General features: G+C 30.1%; 1 protein-coding gene across 1 annotated transcript; it reads right to left on the bottom strand.

Moving 5' to 3' along the window:
- Positions 1-5,841: 5,841 nt before the first annotated feature.
- On the bottom strand, positions 5,842-9,383 carry LOC112703711 (gibberellin 3-beta-dioxygenase 1-like). Its single transcript, XM_025755282.3, is given in 3 exon segments — positions 5,842-6,569; positions 6,572-6,759; positions 7,102-9,383. Coding segments are annotated over 3 exon segments (1,125 nt in total). The 5' UTR covers positions 7,587-9,383; the 3' UTR covers positions 5,842-6,117.
- Between the last annotated feature and the right edge of the window lie 7,705 nt (positions 9,384-17,088).

The following is a 17,088-nucleotide window of genomic DNA, read 5'->3' as shown; positions in this document are numbered from 1 at the left end:
TATAATAAATTAAATGTTTAAATGCAAAATTAATTTAAAGATGAAATAATGTCTTTTTTATTTAGTAGCAGTCTCCCGAACGTATTTTCTATTTTCTATGTATTGAAATACGAAAAAATCTTAAACATTATTACATATCCTCCACACATCTCAAGCATAATTTTTTATGCAACAGATTCTCTCATTTTTTTTCATGAAAATATATGTTGTCTAATGTCTTTTTCTTAAAAAATTCTAAGTGGCCAACATAATTTTTTATTTTTATATTCAGTGATTTCATTTGATACAATCACAATAATATGCATGTTAATTATCCTTTCAATAATGACTTAACATGTACAACTAATAATCATGAATTATTTTCTTTGTTATTATTAATTTTTCTTTCTTTAGCTAGGACTTCAAATATATATATATATATATATATATATATATATATATATATATATATATTAAAATTTTGGGTATTTAGTATTTTATGTAAAAATTTATATAGATAATGTTAATAACAAAAGCGTGTAATTTCATCCTTTAACTATCTTTTAATTTTTTTTTTCAAATTTTGAATAGAGTTTTATCAAAACAGCTTACAATAAATTAAATGTTTAAGTACAAAATTAATTTAAACAAGAAATAATGTCTTTTCTACACAGCAGCAGCCTGCTGAACGTGTTTTTTATTTTTCATGTATTAAAAAATAAAAAAATCTTAATCGAGCATAAGTACTTACCTTCCACACATCTCACGCATAATTTTTTATGCAACAGATTCTCTCATTTTTCTTTTCAAAAAAATGTATGTTATCCAATGTCTTTTTCTCAGAAAAATCCAAAGTGGCCAATATGATTTTTTATTTTTATATTCAGTGATTTTATTTGATACAATCACAATAATATGCATGTTAATTATCCTTTCAATAATGACTTAACATGTACAACTAATAATCATGAATTATTTTCTTTGTTATCATTAATTTTTTTTTTTTTAGCTAGGACTTCAAAATATATATATATATATATATATATATATATATATATATATTAAAATTTAGGTATTTAGTATTTTATGTAAAAATTTATATAGATAATGTTAAAAACAAAAGTGTGTAATTTCATCCTTTTAACTGTTTTTTAATTTTTTTTTTCTTTGCAGATTTTGAATAAAGTTTTATCAGAACAATTTACAATAAATTAAATGTTTAAATACAAAACTAATTTAAACATAAAATAATATTTTTTCTATACAGCAATAGTCTACTAAACGTTGAACGTATTTTCTATTTTTCATGTATTGAAAGATAAAAAAATCTTAACCGAATATTAGTACATACTTTTCACATATCTCACACATAATTTTTTATGTACCAGATTCTCTTATTTTTTCTTTTCAAGAAAATATATGTTGTCCAATGTCTTTTTAAATCCTAAATGGCCAACATAATTTTTTATTTTTATATTGAGTGATTTCATTTGATACAATCACAATAATATGCATGCTAATCATGACTTCAATAATAGCTTATTATGTACAACTAATAATCATGAATTGTTTTCTTTGTTATCATAAATTTTTCTTTCTTTAACTAGGACTTCAATATATATATATACTCTTTTAAAATATTTTTTAGGTACTCTTTAGGTATTCTAATGTATATAGTTTGTTAGAATAATTTTATTAAAATTTAGGTATTTAGTATTTTATGTAAAAATTTATATAGATAATGTTAATAACAAAAGGGTATAATTTCATTCTTTAACTGTCTTTTAAAATTTTTCTCTTTGCAGATTTTGAATAAAGTTTTATCAAAACAGTTTATAATAAATTAAATATTTAAGCATAAAACTGATTTAAATATGAAATGCTGTCTTTTTTATACAGTAGCAGTTTGCTGAACGTGTTTTTTATTGAAAGATGAAAAAATCTTAATTGAGCATTAGTACATACCCTCTACACATGTCACGCATAATTTTTTATGCGACATAATCTCTCATTTTTCTTTTAAAAAATATATGTTGTCTAATGTCTTCTTAGAAAAATCCTAAGTAGTCAATTTGATCTTTTATTTTTATTTTAAAATTTATAAAAAAAAAAATTTTTTTTAGTTAATTAATATTATTAGCCAATTTTAATAGTTAAATTTGTAATTTAAAATTTAGAATTTATAATATATAATTTAATATCTAAATTTTAAGATGAATAAAATAATTTTAAAATTTATAGTTGATATTAACGGAAAAAAATTAATTGCATAGTATTACTATTTTTTTATACACAAAGCAATACTAGTTAACTTTTTAAGTTTTTATTAAATGTATTAACATTTAATTACGATCAAATTTTTTTTTCTTAATATCAGCCAAATTTTTTAAATTAAAATTTTTAAATTTTAATTCTAAATTTTAAATTTTTTAAATTATTTTATAATAAAAAAATTTAGTTAATATTGTCTATCCAAAAATTGAATGACAAAAATTAAATATGGACAGAGTGTATCAATAAATACTTATTTTATTATTTGATGTTAAAATACAATTTTAAAAGTTTCCAACACCCATCATTATTTATTTTGTCGATATTGAACTGAAAATTAATAACATATTAATTATTTCTGTTTATATATGGTGATGGTGAAACATAGATCAGGTTTTTCCAATTTTATTCCACAAAGAAAATGATTAAAAAGAAGTAAAAGTTTAGGACCATGAATAATGAATAATGAATAATGGTGTCACAGAGGTAGGGACATCATGCATATGCAAATTGGACAAACGATGAATAAATCAAACAAGTGAAAACTGAAAACACTGCAAAGTTGAATTGAAAATGAGTTTTGAAGGTAAAATAAGAAGAACAGCACTTAGCATTGCTCCATGATATGAACGATAAGGCTGTGATTCTGATGATGAACAAGTTGGACAGCCACCAACACGTGGTTGTTGCAGAGAGACAACACCAACTTTGTGTTCAGAACATTATTGTTTCATTCCCCAAATCATTGCTCTCAAATCGGATCAACTTACCATTCCTTTCAATTTGCTACTCATCACATACATACTTACATACATATAATTACATATCGTTTATTGTACTTCTATGATCCTTCTTTATGAAAAGAGAAACAAATACTACTAGGAGAGCCACATACTTCTCTATTTATTTTTAGAGTGAGATTATTAGAATTCAGAAACTCTAAATGAAAATAAAAAATTATGTGATTTAAATTATAGTTCGTTTACTTAGTTTTTTTATTATCTTGTAACATTTTTAATACGATTTTATGTGATTTCAATGCTAACCTTAATATCTTGGGCTTAATTGGGTCATCTATTTATTTTATACCTTTCAATTAAAGAGTACAAAACAATATTTGTATTATTATAAAAATATAATATTAACTAAAAAATTAATTCTCTAGCCGGATAAAAAAAACTTAAAGTCAATCAATAACTAAAACAAAAAAGTAAAAAACAATGAACACCTAATGACCCAACTCAAAGCACAAGGCAACATACATACCAACTACCAAAAAATCTCATACAACCAATACTGACACGATTCAGATTATTATAACGATAGAATCTAATGATTGGTTAGGAAATGCTCTAATTAAATGAGTTTGCAACGAGTTCATCCATTTATTATGTGAGTTCTCCTTATTATTATAAGTTTATAACTCACTACTACTACCTAATCAATAGTACGAAAGACTTCATCAACCACAATTAAGATCCCAAAAAATTGTTCAGATCTCGTCTTTTTTTTTCGTTATTATTGCATTAAATTTTATGGTGATCAGCACACATAAAAAAGTCCTATGGCCTAGATTTTATAATATCAACCATGACAAAGGTGCCATCACCATCTAAGAGTGCTTTAAATCAAAGGTGAATTCTGAGTACAGTATAAATGTGAGTTATAAAATATTATTTATATATTAAAATTAATTATTATATATTTATATATAAATATATATAATTTAATTTATTTTTAATATATATTTTATATTTTAATTATGTTATTTATGTATAATAAAATTAGTTATTAAAATTAGTTACGAATATAAAATATATGTTATAATATAAATATATATTAAAAATAAATTAAATTATATATGTATTTATATATAAATACATTAGTAATTAATTTTAATATATAAATAATATTTTTATTTATATTTTAATATATATTTTACTTTAATAATTAAATTTAGTAATTAATTTTAATATATATTTAATATAATTAATAGATAAATACTCACATGTATGATGATGTCTTTTATATTATTATGATAATTACAAATTATTAAATAATTATTTAATTAAATATGTTAAATTATTTAAAAAATTTAAATTTTCATTTTCACATAAGAATACTTTTGTGCGAGTAACTACTATATTTGCTTAGATGCAGAGATGAATAAAAATCTTAATTTGAGACGCAAAATTGCAATTTCACCAGGACACCATTCAACGAACTTTTTCCACTTCTACCCTTGGTGTTATCCTTTTCAAGTGTCAAGTTTGTCCCTCTTCAGTAACCCTAGCAAAACCTTCTCCACATATACACCTCTCTGCACAACCCAATTTCTCTAACAGTTTATAGACCAATTATATTTTATGTGAAAGTAAATAAGCAAACATAAGCAACTTGGTACGGCAAGTAACTAAGTATTTTTGTATTAATTCTGTTAAGAAGACAATGAAAATTTTAAATAATGTGAATATAAACTACAGATTTAATTAAATACATATAAAAAATAAAAAATATTTTACAAATTACTTAAATAAAAGAATTTACTCAATTATTCTAAAAAAATAATCATCACAAATTTTAATTTATCAAAACATTTTACTCCAATATCCTCTTCTTTTTCAACTGGTTGTCAATTTCACCTTTATCAATAATCATCTCACTCTACTGTCGTTGCTTGGCTTGCCACATGCTTCCACTGGCGTCGCTCACCCATAGTGAAAATAATCATCCACTTAAAAACAACCATCTAATAAATTGAGCATCCAACATATTTTAATTATATATAACTAAACATAATCTAATCAAAATAATCATTCACATAAAAAATTAAAATAACCATTTACATTACTACCAAAATAACCATCTTAAACTGTCCATCGAAGTCACTTCACTGAAATGTATGTAGTAGAAATGTAGAATCCATTGTTCATTTAATCTCTTAATTGCATGTCCTTCTCTTAATATGTGGCGACCATCAATTTGATCATCTATTTCATCAATGAATTGATTAATATAACAACAATAACAAGAAAACAAGATATTGAAAAATTAAAATATAAAAACATAGGTTTGAGATATCTATATGATTAAGTGATTATTAGCCATTTAGCTATATATACCTCTTCTGTTGGACCGATCAAACTCATGCACATTATTAGTTTACAAATAAAATTTTGGGCAGGTTTGGTATATATATTATATAATAATAATTAACCCTTTGCATCATTCATTATTCATGGCCATAGAATTTTATATAGATAAAGCTAAATATCAAGTTCCAAAGAAAATAATAATGTTATCTTGTGCGTGCTGTACTGGAAACTGAATATTCAAATAAACTCTACAATCTTGCAACGTCCCTTTCACTACAAAGACAAACGAAACACCAACGAAAGTATGAAACTTTTGTGTTTGCATATTACTTTATTGATTTGATGTATCTTATCTTCTGCATGGCCTTTTTCTATAAATTTTCTCTCTCCCATTTAGGGCCAAACATTATTATCTACAATAAGCAATCAATAATATTTTGCACAATTCTCTTATACTTGTTTAGAACTTAGAAGTGTCTCCACTCTCCAATCATCATAAAGCAAATAAATAAATAAAAATTAATAATGGACTTACATTATATTCTTCCAACACTAAATTAAAATATAACTTTTTATAATAGTTGTTATAGAAAACTATAAGATTTTCCTATCTATAATAAGTTCTTCCACCTTTTGGTTGTTTGGCCACAACATCCAAATAGTAGTTCAAGTTAAGAAGCAATATATATATATATATATCTCGGTTTTAGTGTATGCTTGGTACAAAAATAGACCATGCAAGAGGGAAGGTTCTAAAAGGTGAAAAGCTATGTTAACCCACTTGGACACTATTTTTGTGAGACTCGTTTACATCAAACAAACCGTTTTTAGGTGCACATAGTTGAAAGGAAGAGAGTGCTTTATTGAAGTGCTTTGCTTTGGTGCCAAGGTACTCATTCCAAGTCACTGCCCTATAGAGAGCAGGCCTAGTTGGGCCCACTAGCTTCGCATGTGGACATATCTCTACATTCGATGGGGGCCCATATAGGTAGGCAACCGAAAACCGCTGCTTGCTCCGATTCACCAGAACCCGATGGAGCACACTCGGGTATAACCCGTTTGACAAAATGTGGAAGAGGTCGCCGACGTTTACCACGAGAGCACCAGGGATCGGCGGCACCGTCACCCACCCGGTGCTCTCCCGGTGAACCTGCAACCCGCTGATGTTGTTTTGGTAAAGGATTGTGAGGAGGGTGGAATCGGTATGCGGGGCAAGCCCCATGCCCGATCCGGATCCGGACAAGTCGGGTAGGAGTTTAATTGCAAGGCACCGCATGTGTCTTTGAATAATGGGCCCTTATTGGGGCAGGCCCATTTGAGTTCCTCCTTTGAAATGCCGAGAGAGTCCAACATGAGGCCCATTAACTTTCCCGCTAGCTTTTTCATGGTTTCATCATATTCCACGACAATATCACTGAAACGACAAAGAAAGCCAAGTGTTAAGAAAAAATCACAGCACTGTTGACCAATTAAAAATAGGCTCAGAAGCAAAATAACAAGCAGAAACAAGTGGCGGATTCGCTGCAATAGATCCTCATCACATGCCTAATCTTCTATAGTGTGGGTTCAATAATACTCTCATTATGATGAATTCATTATAAAAAAAAAACAAATACCAAAAATTAATTAGCATAATGTGTTTTATTTTGCATATCTTTATGTATCTATACTCTATAGTTTTAATGCATATAAATAATATGATAATTGAAAAAGCACGTGGGTGAGGATGTGTGTTTGTTGGTAATGGTAATGGTACCAGTATTTAGCGTAATCCTGGGGCCAGAGTTTTTGGAAATGTTCAAGAGGGGATCCAAGGATGGTGAAGCCCTCGGACCACATGAGCTTGGGGAAGAAGGAGGAGATGCGTGCGAGGCCATAGCCGGTCACTCCATCTGGAGAGCGAGTGGCTTTGAGCTTTTGGTGAGTCGAGAGTGAGAAGAGAGTCTGACCGACCCACTGAATGTGGTCAAGGAGGCTTAAGGGCACCCCATGATTCACGACCTGGAAAGCACCCCAGGTCCTGCATGCATGCCCTATAAGCCTGGTTGCGTTCCGGTCAGATAGGTCAATGACCGGAACGCTACCAAAGTTGGAAGAAGTAGTATTGATGGCGAGAGCATGATCTTCTGGGTGTGTCCAAGCGTACGAATCCGGTAATTCTTGAAGGGACTTGAAATCAGGGTGCTTGTGGTGGTGAACCTCCACAGGGTGGGAATGGTAGGCTTCGGAGAGTGAAGGCATATTTAATTCTTTAGTATTATATGTATATGTTGTTAGGGTAGGAACAAGAGACTAGAGTGTTATAAATATTATGGCAATTGATGGTTTGCTAGTACTTATTGTTGGGAATAAGACACAATTCCCCCTTGAGAAAACACCTTTGACAGAGAAATAAAATAGACACAATCACAACACAAGAATTTAACGTGGAAACTCCAATTACCGGAGAAAAAACCACGGCCGTTGTCAAATGACAACCAGAGAATATCACTATGTGAAAATTGTTACAACACATAGACTTCTTTCTCTCACCGGCACCCCAGTACACCCACACTCTTTCAAAGCAAATATCTAACTACACCTCACAACACTCTCTAATCAAAGAGTACAGAGGAAAAGAAAAATCAGATACAAGCTTAAAGTGTTTCTGACTGGTGCAAAAACAAATGGAGAACTTAGCCTCATATTTATAGCCTAGGCCACCCACTCCATTTGCTATCCTAAGCAATGTGGGACTAATTCAACCAAATCCTAACAATCTCCACCTTGATTGAAATAGTCACACATCTTCAGCTTCCATTGTCAACACCGACAATTCTTTGCTGCCATTGTCTATACCGACAATCATAGTTCAGAGAACTATCATACTCCACCATGAAAGTATACTCACTTGGAATTAGACCACTCCAAGAATTTCGCCTTGGTACAGATCGAAACCTTGCTGAAAATTCATGGTGCAACTTCCAAATTGGCTTTTCCTGGAAGTTCTTCAGCCATCGACCTAACTCCGCCACACACCTTGCATCTCAACGCCAACCAATGCCCGTGTGCAATTGTGGACCTGATTGCCACAACTCATCCTTATCCATGGCAGTGCGGTAATACCATGAGGATACTTCTTGTCTTCTAGAGAACATCATCTTCTCTCATAGAGAGAGCAACCAGAGATCTTCTCCTTCAACGCCTTGTGCAAACCTGATTGTATCAACACATCCTTGACTTGTACTTGCCACAAGCCAAAATTGATTCTTCCATCAAATTTCTCTATTTCAAGCTTCACAGCACTTGAATATCCAGACATTGTTGCAACCGTATACTGGAATATTATAACTCAACTGTAGACCGTGCACTAGGAAGGGTCCCCAGGAAAGAGAGGTGGGTCACAATGGACACACTTAAATACCAAGTCTTTCCTTAGCCAGAACCTTTTCCAAACTGCACTCTCACAGAGTCACACTGCCTTCCAGCAACAACAACAGCAACCAAAGAGATTAGACTAGGCTGCAACCACAGAGCATACTAAGAATAAATCCCACCGAACCGAAGCTCTGATACCACTTGTTGGGAATAAGACACAATTCCCCCTTGAGAAAACACCTTTGACAGAGAAATAAAATAGACACAATCACAACACAAGAATTTAACGTGGAAACTCCAATTACCGGAGAAAAAACCACGGCCGTTGTCAAATGACAACCAGAGAATATCACTATGTGAAAATTGTTACAACACATAGACTTCTTTCTCTCACCGGCACCCCAGTACACCCACACTCTTTCAAAGCAAATATCTAACTACACCTCACAACACTCTCTAATCAAAGAGTACAGAGGAAAAGAAAAATCAGATACAAGCTTAAAGTGTTTCTGACTGGTGCAAAAACAAATGGAGAACTTAGCCTCATATTTATAGCCTAGGCCACCCACTCCATTTGCTATCCTAAGCAATGTGGGACTAATTCAACCAAATCCTAACACTTATTGCAATTAGAAAACATAGTACCAAAAGAAAAAAATAAAAAGGATGATGAGGTGAGCACAACATGATTGTGCCAAGATAGCATATATAGAGATCATAGGCCACAAGGCGACAAACTTTCCCCTTACCCCAAACCAAATTATACATGTAGATTAGTAGGTATGAACAATACAATGGGAAAGGACTATCTTGTCCTCAAGACATATTGCACACACTAATAAAAGAAAGTGAAATCCAATCCTCTAATCTTATAATTAAGACATGTATATTGTTATTAGATTGTACTAAATATATATACTAATGTTGTAAATAATTGAAATTCCAAGAAAAGAGTAAGGGCCCCTACGTTAACATGTGCCTTTGTCTTGTCCTCAAGTATAAAGAAATTTAAATGAAAGGCTTCCAAGTTGTGTTATGATTTATGATTTATCTCATTCAATTCGCTATATGACAACACCCACAATACCCCTCTCATTTGGGTTATCGCTCTCATCCCATCCTTACCAAATGTATGCGTATATACATATATATATATATATATATATATATATATATATATATATATATATATATATATATATATATATATATATATAAATGATAATAATTATAATAATGTATGTTTTGATTTGGCATGTCACACCATTCAAGTCGATCCCAAAACATTCGAATGCTATCACCACTTATTATGATCCGCATCTTATTGGCTATTGCTACCCGCTGGCCGCTAAGGATGCACCTTTTTAGTTTCATCATTCACTTTCTCTTTCTCTGCTCTAGTTCTGCATTCTTCTTGTTCAAGAAACCTGATTTGTTGTAATCTTGACAAAATCGATATGTTAAAAGTGGAAAAAAAAAGTAAAATTAGCCACTAATTAATCATTATATATAAAAATACTTGTTTGACATCTTATAAATTTTTATTATACAATTATAAATAAATTTAATTTTAATCTATTACAGATTTAATTATTTAGTTAAAAATATATATAAATCAATGTGTGTAAATATACAGAAATACATAATAGTTAATTTAATAAGTTTAAAAGAATGAACAACTTAGTTAATTATAAATATAGTAATTAGTTTTATTTATTTATGATTTAAAATATTGGTTATCAAATGTTTCACCACATTTAAATTAGGAAGAGATACAGTATCATATTGCAACATGAATCACGAAAACTGATTCAATAAACTTTCGTCTCTTCACCCTCATTCCCTTTCCAAATGACTAAAACATGATAAATCAGAAAACAGAACCATCCAATTTACAAAGAAAAGAAACATCTTAATGCCTAACATAAGCACCATCTACGTAAAAATTTTAGATTCACTCAGGAGTATTTGGCTAATTTTTTGCTAAACCATCTTAATTCTTTAGCATTATTGTTTCAAATATCATGTTAAAATAATTTAAAAAAATTAGTATTTTTTTTATTTATTTCTGAAATGTACTTTGAAGATACTCATTAAGAAATACTATATATAGTGTATGTTGATGTCATTGATTAATTGATGATGAATAAGATGATGATTTGGAGGGATAAAGGTTGTGGCCCACCCTGTGGTTGAAAACTTGAAATTGCTCATGACATGACATGCATTCATGGGACACAGGCTCGTGTGTGTTCACAATATCACAGATCAGATATCACACATTACATTACTCTTCCTATGATGCACATGCTCTTCACGTGGCCCGGGGACCGATTTGGGTCTCCTACTCAACCCACGGGCCATGGCTTCCCCCATTGATTTGGAATTTTGGATATATAACGATATAACCTAAGGTCCACCATTTCATTTACTTCAAATTTGTTTACCATTACTAGTAACTTATTATGCTGTGTTATATATTATACTACTTCTGGTAAAATAAAAAGAAAAGTAAAGGCAAAACAGTTTTAAGTATACGAGAATTCAAATAGTAACTTATTATGGGGTCCCTTATGAATATAGAACTTCAGTCATCATCATGCAACGTGAGTCATTTTTTTTATGTATATTTAAACTTATAATGCACATGTTTAGTGCGTGAGATTCATATATAATTAAGCTAAGCTTGAACATTATTTAATTTCGAGGATGAAATAACATTCTTTAAGTACTAATAATTAAAATAAGATAGTTTTTATTTGCAGTCAAAGAACATGCATGGTTTGGTGTCTTCCTAAACTGGTAAGGCAAAATTTCTTCTGGAGTCTGTAATAATTTTGACCATACCAATTCTAATTTGAAGACTATACTCTTCTACTACTACTACTCTACCTAGGTCTCAAAGATTATTACCACATAGGCACATGCATTACTTTTCCTTATAATATTATACATACGTTCAGATATTTGCACCATCTGATACAAAGAGATATTTTGAACGGTCAAGAAAGATGATGAGTTAATTAATTAAACTATACTATTGAATTGAAATTATTCTCGTACAGTATTATTTATTTATTTATTGTCCTAATAATTAATTAGCTAGAATTTCATTGAATGTTGTTGTTAATGAAAAAAAATTAATAATAGCAATATTTTTTACTGATTCATTATTAATTAATACTCTGAGAGTATTATAAAATAAAAATATTAAAAAAATAAATAAATTCTTAACCTTTTAATTTGAAGACACATAATTCTAAAAACGAGACATCTAAATTATTCCGTCCAAAATATATAAAAACAAATAAGTTCTTTAAAAAAATTTTGATATCTTACATTTTAAAAAATAAAAGATATTTTTATATTTTAATTAATCAACAAAAATTTATTTATTTTTAAAATAAAAAATTAGAAACTTATTTGTCGTTTAATCCTCTCCAATCAATTTATGTCATATATGTTAAAATTATATTGTTATAAATATAAATGTATATTATAAATTACACTCAGAGTACTTGATATATATTTTTTCAACATAAAATGGATGATATAGATCTAGTAGTTAAGATCTTAGTAAATAGTAATAGTTGTTTTATAAAACGCCCTATGTTATTGAGCGAATGCATGGATATTGTTTTGAGGGTTATCTGATTTGGGTCTAAATTTGAGATTTAAATCTTTTTGTGTAGCAGTGTCTAATTTGATATGTCAGGGTATCGCCTGTCCAAGTTTCTCATGAGAAGGTGGAGATTGGTACTTACAAAAGACTCTGATACTTAAATTAGCAAGGGTTTTAAATAGGTTTTTAGTATATTAGAATGTGAATATACTTGAGGGGTATCAATGTATTTATAGTAGAGTAGATAACCACATTTATTAGAGTAATTCTATTTTTATTGATAGATAACCGTTTCTTTTATCTTGAGAGTTTGTTAGGATCTATCTTTCAGGAAAAATAGAGATAGTTGGAGAGATTTAAGGAGGCAGTTACTTACTTAGATAAGCATAAGCTGCCCTTTTAACGTGTCCGATCTCTTTAAAGAAGTTAGGTATTCGGTAGAGACCACCTTTTTAGGTGGGCCTTTCATTTGTACTGGGCTTGACTTTTATTTTGAATCAGTGTATGAACAGTGTCCCTGCTTGAATCCTGATCTTTTTATAGGTCTGACTCGAACATTTTATGACTTCTGTTTGAACAGAGTTCTCTTGACTTTAAGTCTTAGCAACTTTGTTAGGTTATTAGTTTTCTTTCCTAGTTTCGACTTCAAGTAGTCGGTCTTTATTAAGTTACTTTTACAATTCGTTTTTTTATCCGATCTTGTTGAGGTCGGTTTGTACGAGTTGTTTATATAACTTCTTATGTTAATTTATACCTCATCGTTTCATCTTGCCTACCATTCGAGGCCAGACAATAATTTTTGCGATTTGTCGAGCTTAAATTAATGCGTTCTAAATATAAAGTTTCTGAAGAAAGAGATAGAATATTTTTATTAAGAAATTCCTTTACAAATCTGCACACTAGGGGTTTGGGTGTATGTCCCTAGTTTTTGTGCTGGTGCCTCGTTAAAAAATTCTTATCGTTAAAAAAAAGAGTATACTAATACACAAAATTTGCTACTTAGCTATAGCACTTCTTTAAATTACAAGCGTGTCAAGACCTCGAGAGTTCATCTTTGGAGGTCGTAAGATCCCTTCCAATTAGGGGCCATATATCCTTCTCCTAATGTATGTATTCCGATGTCATTTTGGATCAGATGAAGTTGTTAGTGGCGAAACTCTTTTTGATCACCTTTTGATTGTATCTTAGAGTCATCCTTTGTTTTGGAGCTTCTTCTCTATTCGAGTTCTTTCTCGAACTTTGGGGAGGAGGTCGAGCTCATCTTTCTAGAAACCATCTATTTTTATTGGTGTACAAACAACATTAAATTCATTGGCAGTTATGCAATTTGTGAGCAACCAATAAAAGATGTGCCATGAGAATTTTCGGTGTTATTTACTGATTTGTTGTAGTTGATTTGTGAATCCAATAAAAAAAACTGGATTCATCAATTCATCGTCAGATTGGATAGCATTTAAATTGACTAATGCTATATTTTTTGGCATAAATTAAAAAGAATGGTTTCATTATTTTTACCAACAATGTTTTTCATTTTTTCTTCCATTATTGACTAATATGGGACATTTTATTTATTTATTTTTTTCATAAAATCTATATATTTGAAACATACAATTGCTTTATTATCATGAGTGGGTATCATGATTCTTTCCGTGGTTGTAAGTCAGCACAGATTTTATTATCCATCCTATTTCACGAGGAGATTAAGATTAGTCACGTTTCCTTTTTCTTTTCTTTTTTTTAAGATAGTGATGAATATGCGACTTCCCATCTACCATGGTTGGTGCCTATGAGTGCATTATCCTCGTATCTGCCATTTGGTATATTTAATCCCATTTAACTATAGAAGTAAAATTATCATCCCTATTTGATATCCTCTGTCTATTGGGAGAAGTTTTTACAGAATTTTTGGTATCCATAGAAACTGTATTTCAGTCTCTTTTCAATATATTTGCATCCTATTTATGTCGGGTGGCTGTCTGACCATTTTGTTGATCATCTGCCATTATCAAGGGTTGAGCTCCAGATCCCCGACAACGGTGCCAATGTTCCGAGAGTTACCTGAAACATTGATTTGGACCTAAACGTGAGGTTCAGATCCCTTTGTGTGGCAGCGTCCAACTTGATATGTCGAGGTGCAACCTGTCCGAGTTTCTCGTGAGGTGGTGGGGGTGGTACCTGTAAGAGACTCCGATACTTAAGTTAGCAATGGCTTTAAGGTTTTTAGTAGATTAGAAAGTGAATATACTTAAGAAGTGTCAGTGTATTTATAATAGAGTAGATAATCACCTTTGTTAGAGTAGTTCTATTTTTATTGATGGATAACCGTTTTCTTTATCTTGAGAATTTGTTAAAATCTATCTTTTAGTGAAGATAAAAATAGTTGAAAATTTTCAGAAAAGCAGTTACTTACTTAGATAATAAACATAAACTACCCTTTTTTAATGTGTCCGACCTCTTTAAAAAAGACGGATATGCGATAGAGACCACCTTTTAGACGAACCTTTTATTTTTTTTAGTCTGGCTTTTATTTTGGGTATATATATATATATATATATATATATATATATATATATTATACCATGGTGGGGTTAAATTTCCTTCTAACTAATCCAAGATTTTGATTACAATGGTTAAAAGATATACATGTCCTGACTTATAGAGAAATATCCGTACCATACTTAAAGTAATTAAGCATCCAAGAGATAGAGTTCGATGATTGATGTTGCTAACTTCCCCAACATGCACGTGCCATGGCTTAAATTATCACGGCAAAGACAAATAATTATGCATCTTTAATTATTTGATCATGTGACAATATAATAATAATAGCATACACACATAGGTTATATACAAATCGAGAAGCATCATATATGGAGAGAACCCGAAGACACAGCAATATAATGTACGCGTTTTCCTTCAATTGGACCGTCCTAATTAAACCTGTTTTTTAGTTTGTTTGTTTCTTTTTATCATAATTAAGTGAAATCAAAACTCAAATCTTCTATGACTTACTTTATTATTATGTTTAATTTTATAATATAAGGGATAAGTTATAATCTTTGTCTATTGGTCCATGTGAGTATTTCTGAAACTTTAATTTCAATGACACATGAAGAGGCACATACATATTATAGCAAACCAATAGTCTAACACCGTTACCAAATACTATGTAATACGGTAATACCTCTACAAGAAAAAAAAAAAAAAAAAAAAAAAAAAAAAAAAAAAAAAAAAAAAAAAAAAAAAAAAAAAAAAAAAAAAAAAAAAAAAAAAAAAAAAAAAAAAAAAAAAAAAAAAAAAAAAAAAAAAAAAAAATACAGTAAACTCTACAGAGCTCAGAGGTCACTATTACTATTCAAATTATACAAAGAGCATGTGTATATATAACAAATTTAACTTGATAAAAAAATCATCACGTACTCCAATGAAGTTAAGCAGTGTGATATTAAATTAATTTTTGCTTTGTTAAATTGGAGGAACTATTTTTCTCGTATAGATTTATGAGCCGAAAAACAAACATACACTAACAAAATTTAATGAAGTTTGTCACGTTATGCAGACAATGCATGCATGTATTTATGTACAAAATAACAAATAATCTCCAAATTAATCGAATAAAAAAGGAAGGAAAAACAATATAAATTATAAATTGTATAAGTTATCCAATGCATATGTCCCCGCTTACAAAGGTGATGTCTACCTCGACATCGATATTCCATATCCAGTATCCATATTTTCAGCAGAATACACTTAAATAAATACCTGTCGTCTGTCTCTGCCCCCCTCCCCCCTTCTCCCCCTCTCTCCCTCCACTGTGTTATAATTTAATATAAACATAAGTAATTTTGATGCACATGAAAAAAAAAAAAGCAAATACTTATATACAGTTGTCTTTATGTGAAGTTACTAGTTAAAAATTGTTAAATGATTTGATATGTTTAACTAATAGTAAAAATTTGGATACAATCAACTTCATGTAAAATTAATAACTAGATAAAAATTTAATCAAATTAGTCTCAACTATCAACTTCACATAGGGCCATCAAAATGAGCTAAATCCATCAGTTCAACCCGTTTACCCATTTAAATGGACAAGCTTTGTCTCTAAAATTAAGCCCGTTTAAATTTCGGGCTAAATGGGCTGAGCCCAATTAACCCGAAAAAAATGACGGGTTAAATGGGTGGTCCGTTTATTTTTTTTTTTTTGCATTTTTTCAAAAAAATACTTTTTAAGTAATATTTTTCCTGATTCGACCCAAAAATTCGACCCATGAACTAAAAAAAAATATTAATTTTAAAAAGCTTTTTTTACCTAAAAGTAGTATTTTTTGTCAAATATTTTTCGAAAAATAAATTAAAAGAATAAATGGACTAACCCGTTTAACCCATCGGACTGACCATAAACAATCCGGACTAAAAAATTATGGTTCGCGAATAAAGCGGGTTTAAACGGGCCAACCTATTTAACCCACGGGCTTAACGAGTCGGGCCTAAATGGGCCAGACTAGCCCGTTTGACAACCCTCACGTGAAGTTAACTGCTCTTAAATTTTCACCTAACTACATTATTATCTATTATTTCTCAACTAGCAATAACAACTTCACATGAAGACTGAACGTGAATTTCCACCAAAAAATAACTGCCATTAGCTATAGGTAAATTTTATGGTGAAAACTCAGGTGCAGTCGATTTCACGTGAAATTGATAACTGAGAACCGTTAGATGATTTGACTAATTTGACTAATTTTTCATCTAACGACTCTT

The sequence above is a fragment of the Arachis hypogaea genome, chromosome 7 (genome assembly GCF_003086295.3).
Source record: "Arachis hypogaea cultivar Tifrunner chromosome 7, arahy.Tifrunner.gnm2.J5K5, whole genome shotgun sequence".
Lineage (NCBI taxonomy): Eukaryota > Viridiplantae > Streptophyta > Magnoliopsida > Fabales > Fabaceae > Arachis > Arachis hypogaea.
Note: the sequence above shows the minus strand (reverse complement) of the source record. Positions and strands in the feature narration are given on the sequence as shown.